At 34.9% G+C, this 8,707-nt stretch overlaps 1 protein-coding gene across 1 annotated transcript; it reads left to right on the top strand.

Annotated features, from left to right (window-relative positions):
• The first annotated feature begins 7,537 nt into the window (after positions 1-7,537).
• LOC115294095 (olfactory receptor 6F1) lies at positions 7,538-8,464 on the top strand. Its single transcript, XM_029941794.1, has one exon. The coding sequence runs from the start codon at positions 7,538-7,540 to the stop codon at positions 8,462-8,464; it is 927 nt and encodes a 308-aa protein (XP_029797654.1).
• The last annotated feature ends 243 nt before the right edge of the window (positions 8,465-8,707 follow it).

An 8,707-nucleotide genomic window follows, 5' to 3' on the forward strand; every position in this document is an offset into this window, starting at 1 on the left:
AATTCAGTCTAAGCATTTAAAAAATAGATGGATGTAGAATATGATATCTCATGATTATGAAATCAAGACCTGTGTTGGGCTCTGCACTGGGCTGGGAGCCTGTTTAAGATTCTCTCTCTCTCCCCCATTGCCCCACCCCCACTCATGCATATGCACTTTCTCTATTTCTCTATCTCTCAAAATATAAAAATAAATAAATGTTAAAATTAAATGATCCTCGGATTAATATAGACTGCTAAATGCAGAAGATGCTATAGATAAATCAAATGGTAATCACAAATAATAACTCAGGAATACATATGTAAAAAAATAAGGAGGGGCAGCTCACGAGGGTATAGAAACAGGTCTAATAGAACATACAGAAGAGAACTGACCAATACACAGAGGACTTTCAGACCTATGGACTCTTGATCTGAGCCCAATAAATTAACTGCTTAATAAAAAATATGTAAGGCATGCAATATATCAATAAAGAAAGCCAGCAAACCAGGACAGAGGAAAAAAGAAGAAAATATAAGAGAGAAACTCCAAAGGCAACCACAAAATCAGTAACAAAATGGCAATAAATATGTATCTATCAGATATTTTTAAGTTTATTATTTATGAGAGAGAGAGAGAGAGAGAGAGAGAGAGAGAGAGAGAGAGACAAAACAAGTTGAGGAGGGGCAGAGAGAAAGTGAGATACAGAATCTGAAGTAGGCTCCAGGCTCTGAATTCTAAGCACAGGCTTGACATGGGGCTCAAACTCACATACCATGAGATCATGACCTGAGCCAAAGTCAGATGCTTAATGGACTTGGCCACCCAGGCACCCCAATATATATTTATCAATAATCATTTTGAATGCAAATGAACAAAATGCCCCAATCAAAAGACAGACGGTGAGAGAGTGGATTTAAAAAAGGCCCATCTATATAGTGCCTACAAAAGACTCATTTCAGAACAAAAATATCAGCAGACTGAAAGTGTGGGAATTGACATTCATCAAGCAAATGTATGTCAAAAGAAAGTCAGAGTAACAACACTTGTTTCCAACAAATAGGCATTAAATGAGGGACTGTACTAAGACACAAAGAAGGACACTACACAATCACTAAGGGGACAATCCAACAAGAACATATAACACTATAAATATTATAGTCACAAGAAAGGATCTTCCAAATACATAAAAAAGTTAACAAGAAACATAAAGGAACTAATCAATAGTAGTAAAATAGTAGTACAGAACTTTAATGCCATACTTATATCAATAGACAAAGCATCCAATCAGAAAATCAACAAGGTAACAGTGGATTTGAAGGGCTTACTAAACCAGAAAGGTTTAACATATATATTCAGAACATTTCATCCAAAACCAGCAGTTTTTTCCAGTTTCATGGAATAGTCTATAGAATAAATCACATATTACTCCACATGCCAAAAAAAAAAAAAAGCCTCAACACATTAAAGAGATTGAAGTCATACTCATGCATCTTTTCTGATCACATTATTATAAAACTAGAAGTCAAGCAGAAGAATAAAATCTGGAAGGACCACAAATAAATGGAAGTTAAATAAAATGCTACTAAACATTGAATGGGTCAACCATGAAATCAAAGTAGAAATCAAAATTACATGCACACTAATGAAAACATAGCAGTCCAAAAACTTTGGGATGAAGCAAAAACATTCTAAGAGGGAAATTTATAGCAATACAGACCTCAAGGAGCATAAAAATCTCAAATAAGCAGCAAATATTCACCTAAAAGAGCTAAAAAACCCAAACACTGAAGAAGGAAGGATTAGATTAGAGCAGAAATAAATGGTATAGAAACAAACAAACAAATAAAAACAATATAAAAGATAATAAGACTAGGAGCTGGTTCTTTGAAAATAAAATCTATAAAATTGATAAACCTCTAACCTGACTCATCAAAAACAAATAAATAAAGAATTCAAATAAATAAAATCACAACTGAAAGAGGAAAAATAGAAACCAACACCACAAAATACTAATAATTGTAAGGAATATTAAGAAAACTGACATGCTAACAAATTGGGCAATTTAGAAGAAATGGCTTAATTCTTAGACACATACAACTTATTAAAACTAAAGCAATAAGAAGTAGAAAATCTGAACAGATGAATTAACAGCAAGGAGATAAATCAATAATAAAAAAAAAAATCCCAACAAAACAAAGTCAGGACCAGAAAGTTTCACCAGTAAATTCTACTAAACATTTAAGGACGAGTTACTACCTATTCTTCTCAACTATTCCAAAAAAATAGGGGAAGAAGAAAAGCTTTCAAATTCATTCCAAGACACTCCTATCACTCTGATACCAAAACTAAATAAAGACACCACAACAAAAGAGAACTACAGGTCATTATGTCTGATGAATACAGAGGCAAAAGTATTCAACAAAATACTTGCAAACCTAATTCATTTAAAAATAATCATTTAACAAGATCAAGTGGGATTTAATTCCAGGATTCCTGGGTGCCTCAGTTGGTTGAGTATCTAAGTTTTGATTTCGGCTCTAGTCATGATTTCACAGTTCATATGTTCAAGTCTCACATCATGCTCTGAGCTGACAGTGCAGAACCTGCTTGAGAGTCTCTCTTTCTCCCTCTTTTTCTAACCCTCCCTCATTCATGTGCTCTCTCTCCCTCTCAAAATAAATAAATTAACAAAAGAAGATAATATATGTGGAATATATATTATTATATATATGGAACATTATTCAGCCACAAAAAATAAAACAATTGCCTTTTGCCATGACATGAGTGGAGTTAAGAGACTATTATGATAAGTGAAATAAGTTAGAGTAAGACAAATACCATATAATTTCACTCATATGTGGAATTTCAGAACAAAACAAATGAACACAGGGAAGAAAAAAGGACAGAGAGGCAAACCAGGAGATAGACTTTTAATTATAGAAAACAAACTGAGAGTTACCAAAAGGGACGTAGGTTGGGGATTGGTTAACTGGTGATGGTGATGAAGGAATTCTCTTGTCATGATGAGTACTGTATGGAATAATCAAATCACTTTGTTTTACACTGGAAACTAATATAATACTGTATGTTAATTATACTGTAATTAAAATTTTAAAACTTAACAGATAAAAATAAATATTTCCAGAAAGTTAGAAATATTGAATATTTGAATTTCCTAAAAACTTTCAGAAAGACAAAAAATTCTCACATTAATATATGTAAACCCAACGAAATATCTATTTTTTATCCCATCCAGGATCTTTATTACATTATAAAGTTATTTATATCAAATGCTTGAAAATAATTTGAAACCTCCATTTAGAAAAATCTTCTCTTCTTGAGCTAGCCCTAAGTACCCAAGAGAGTGTTGAATTGTTGCCCTCTCCCAGAAGATTTACATACACATAAGTAATTACTTAATAGCAAATTGTTTTCAGTATGGAGATCATTAAGAGAGAGATTGAGATGGAGAAATTGTAAAACGCCAAAAGTAAAGCTGAATGTACCTAAGACCGGATTGGATCAGAAGGAAAGAAAAAAAGAAAAGAAAAAAACTAGTGAAAAACTACGAACAAGTTTCAAAGGCTATGGAAGATTATCTAACCAAATAGTACTGAATATTAAGAGAAACTTGTGTAAAATGATAAGCAAATAAAAAAGAGGAATATATCAATAGAAATAAAATGTAACAGGAATACAATATTTTTAAATTAATAATATCAAGGCATTAAACAAAAAGGGAAAGAATAAAGTCCAGACAGAGTTTATGGAGTTTGTATACACCAGGAAGAATTACAACCAGGTAAGTGAAGAGGGTTATTCTGCGCTTCCTGTGTTCTGTTCAATAATTGATAAATGAATGGGTAAATTTGTTATCACAAATTTGTTCTGTAACATACAGCCATCATAGGATTTACTTCCTGAAATTTCCTATGATTCAGAAATAATATATAGTTATTTTACTAAAATATTGCACGTATGAGAAGCAACTGTTTTTATGAATTCAAAATCATTTTTCAAGTGTTACAAATTAAAATTAACTATTAAACTGTCATTAAATTGTTAAAAACTAAAACTCTTTCTCATAAAAAAGAACTATCATTCTGTTAGTTAATTTGAAAAATCGAAAGGACATTTATTTAAAACCAGTAAATCAAACTACTTATCTAAGATTTAGAAACTTTGTTATATGCCAAAAGTCCCATAGACTTTCCTTCTTAGAATTAATACTAGAAATACTCAAATATAGAGCAATACATACAAATGTGGGGCATATTCATCACATAATTCAAATAAATATTATTAGTTCATCATATCTGAAAAACTCAGCAATATAATTGGAAGCCAAATCTAAAAATATCTTTTCATAATATGGAAACATTCTATTTATTGTCTAATATATAGTCATGACAATTGTTTTTAAATTTTGAAAATGAAAAATAATTACTTTATCCACACTACTTATTCAATTTAATATAGAAACATTTCATACTAATGTATTTTAGAAATGGCATTGGCCAGTGATTATTATTTAAATATAACTTAAAATATAACTTATTTGAACCTGTCAATCAGACTCTATAGAGATGTATTTAGAAAGTGTCTCTGAAAGCAGTAGCTACAAAGTGTATGGCTGTGGTATTGAACTTACAGAACTGATAGTCACAGTTCCACTTGGGGCAGCTTCTCTAGCTTCTATGTCTTTCCGTTTTCTCATCTTTAAAACTAGTAGAATGTTGAGAAAACCACAGTAATAGGATTTACAGTGATTGTGTTACACAAGTGAATTCCATGTAAGCATTCACTACATGTTGGCTACTGCTAACTATTATTGTAAGTTTACATTTAAATGGCAGCTCCTTGACTACATTTTTAGAGAACAATTAAGCAATACCAAAGGCGTTTACATTGGCTATAAGTACTTTGAGCTAGAAAAGTTGTTGCATATATACATGAATGAAACATGTTTAGAAATTTGTGAAAGCCATTATTTAGCATTTTATGCATATAAGCCTCTTTTATTTGTATTTCTTGTTCTTCTGTCTCATCTCACAATATCTAAACTAAGATTTTTTTCTTTTTAGGAAAATTAATTAATAATTAATTAATCTAGATCCTTTACTACCCAACTAACCAGGGGAGAGTCATGCCCTCACCCTTCTTTTCATATTCTTTATTTAAAAAATCATAAGGATGATGGATCCTTGCTCCTCAGATTAGGGTCCTCATCCAGTAGTGCCGTCTGGGAGTTTGTGTGCAGTGCAGAATCACAGGGCCCGCCCCAGATACCTGAATTATAATCTGTATTTTGACATCACCCTCAAGTGATTCACATGTTCATTAGAACTTGGGATCATCTAGGTAACTTTGAAGTCTGATTCTGCTGTAAATGAGGTATATCTACCATAGGGACCCACTTACTTTGTTGTAGTGCGCGCGCGGGCGCACGGAAGCAGGGACGCGAGGGTAAGGGAATGAGGAAAAGAAGAGAGGATCAAAGGATGGGGACGGGAGGGACAACACGAGCGGTGCCCATATTGCCACTTTATTTCTCACATGCAAGCAGTTTTCTAGAAACAGGCACAACTAAGAGAAGGGTTTTTTTCTAGACAAAACTTGTTCTGTTCTCACAGTTTTTGTTACAACATTTTCCTGGGAACTTCACATCTCTTCTTATTGTTATTATAAGAGTGCCGAAGTGTGAAGGACATTTGTATAACAACATCTCAACTCAAGAAGCTTGAAGGACGTTGGTGCAATAACATCTTAATTCAAGTGAATTAACCTCTGAGGAACTGGATCAGCTGCAAGGGTTGCAAGGGCACGAGAGCTTTGCTCCATACGCTCGTCTCACTAGCTCCTTGCTGCTGCTCACCACACTTTGTGGACCCATTTGCAGTATAAATATACTTGTTGATATTAGACATATGTAATGAATCTACTGATAACTATGGAGATAATATTTCCTTTGGAGAGTGTAAAAATGTGATGCATGAGGAAGAAGGGGGGGCATCCTTTCATAAGGAAATGCTAAGAGTCCACTTACACTTCTTTCATAATCTGCTTCTCAAGTAAGATTTTAGTCACCAGCATGTTTGACAGTAAGACCTCCCAACTGACCTTCTAATTAATAGGCTCTGTCCTCAAAAAGAAGCATTCAAAATTGGATTACAATAATTCATTTTTCTTATAGTCTTTTACTTAATGGTAACTTAAGTGGAAAGTGATGTTCTTAATGACAAAGAGAAGCATATTTTTCATATCTGAATAAAAAATGGACTTATTAATGTTATTTATTGTATAGTAAAATAATCACCATTATCATTATTTTTCAGTCATTCAATTATTCTTTTTTAATGTTTATTTACTTATTTTAAGAGAGACAGCTTGAGAGCACTGATACATGAGGGGGAGAGAAAATCCCAAGCAGGCTCCATGCTGTCAGTACACAAATCAGTGTAGGGCTCAATCCCACAAAGAGTGAGACCATGACCTGAGCTGAAATCAAGAGTAGTATGTTCAACTGACTGAACTGCCCACATTCCCCTCAATTATTTTGATAACTATTCAATTTTTTAAGGTTTATTTAATTCCAGTTGGTTAAATGATGGGAATTAAGGCAAGCATTTGTTGTCATAAGCGCTTGGTATTGTATGGAAGTGATGGATCACTAAGTTCTACACTTGAAACTAATATTACACTGTATTTAACTCTATGGAATTTAAAGAATTCCTTTAAATTAAATAACTAGTTTCAAAATTATTTTCTGCTTTTAGCCTATTCTAAAACTTTCAAATCAGTATCAAGAAGTCTTAGATGTGGAAAGCAGTTGCCTTAAATGTATTGTTTCATATGGAAATATTTTCTGGCATGAAGAATGTATCACATTAATAACATTAAACATGGATTTTTCAAGGTTACAGAGGACAAATAGAATGCTACAATAATTTAATGTTTTATAGTTTACTTCTGAGTATTGTTTTTGAGGTCAGAGCTTATAAATTAAAAGACCAATTCAAAAGCTATAACTGTCAGGAAAAGATTGACTAGAACCTACAAATGAGTCACAAAGACAAAAAGAAAAAAATACGTATATTCTTGAAGGACCAGGCAGAAAGAGTCTAGTTACAATGTAGTGAATTGTGTCAACAGGAAATGGTCATCCTTTTGTTCATTTAGATGTAATCTGTGGCCATGCTGGGGCATGTCCAGAGTTGGATGAGTAGGTCCAAAGACTGGATTCGAATCTTAGATCGGAACTATAACTATAGATGCAATCTTTATGAAAATGCAAAACTGTTTTGCCCTGGAGTCTCTTCAAATACTAATTGGTTGCAATAGCACCTGTCTCTCCATTTTATTAAATTAATTGGATAAACCATGCACAGCTCCAGGTACAGAATAGGCGCTCAACATATGATAGACTGTCAGTCTGTATTCAGTTATTGGACCACGATCATGAATCCTGTTCCTTTTATTTCTCTAGGGCTGTGTGATTGGATAGAAACCCTCTACTTGTGGTGTCTAGTTACTGGTATTTCTCAGTACTTCTTCAATGGGCACAGACAATGCAACTCATGCCCATGATTTTCTCCTGCTGGGCTTTCCTGGGTCCCAGGTTCTTCATCTATCTCTCTTTATGCTTTTTCTGGTGATGTACATCCTCACAGTGAGTGGTAACATGGCTATCTTGATGTTGGTGAGTACCACCCCCCAGCTACATACCCCTATGTACTTCTTTCTGAGCAACCTCTCCTTCTTGGAGATTTGGTATACCACAGCTGCAGTCCCCAAAGCCCTGGCCATCCTTCTGGGGAGAAGCCAAACCATATCATTTACTGGCTGCCTTTTGCAGATGTACCTTGTTTTCTCATTGGGCTGTACAGAGTATTTTCTTCTGGCAGCCATGGCTTATGATCGCTATCTGGCCATCTGCTATCCTCTCCATTATGAGACCATTATGAACAGCCGGCTGTCAGTACAACTAGCCCTGGGGTCCTGGGTGTGCGGCTTCCTGGCCATTGCAGTCCCTACAGCCCTCATTAGCACCCTGTCCTTCTGTGGTCCCCGCACTATCAACCACTTCTTCTGTGACATTGCACCCTGGATCTCCCTGGCTTGCACCAGCACACAGGCAGTGGAACTCGTGGCCTTCGTGATTGCTTTTGTGGTCATCCTGAGCTCATGCCTCATTACCCTGGTCTCCTACTTGTATATCATCAGCACCATTCTCAGGATCCCTTCCGCCAGCGGCAGGAGCAGAGCCTTCTCCACATGCTCTTCGCATCTCACTGTGGTGTTTATCTGGTTCGGGTCCACCATCTTTCTTCACGTCCGCATCTCCATAAAAGAGGCCTTGGATCTGACCAAAGCCGTGCATGTCCTCAACACCGTGGTGACTCCAGTTCTGAACCCCTTTATCTACACTCTCCGTAACAGGGAAGTAAGAGAAACTCTGCTAAAGAAATGGAAAGGAAAATAAACTGCCCCCAATAAAAGATCTCTGTAAATAATGTTTTTCTCCAAGTACGATATGGAGGGAAAATGCAAGTGTTCCTTGATATAGGAGAGAAAAGAAACTGAAGGAAAAAAAGTAAACTACATACACTTGTTCCACTTTTTTAAAAGTTTATTTTTTAAGTTTATTTATTTATTTAGTCTGTGTGTGTGTGAGAGAGAGAGAAGAGAGAGAGAGAGAGAGAGAGAGAGGGAGGAGAGGCAGAAA

Source organism: Suricata suricatta, chromosome 6 (genome assembly GCF_006229205.1).
Source record: "Suricata suricatta isolate VVHF042 chromosome 6, meerkat_22Aug2017_6uvM2_HiC, whole genome shotgun sequence".
NCBI lineage: Eukaryota > Metazoa > Chordata > Mammalia > Carnivora > Herpestidae > Suricata > Suricata suricatta.

Excerpts from the sequence above, each read along its gene's own strand:
- LOC115294095 (XM_029941794.1), top strand. The coding sequence starts at position 7,538 with ATGGGCACAGACAATGCAACTCATGCCCATGATTTTCTCCTGCTGGGC.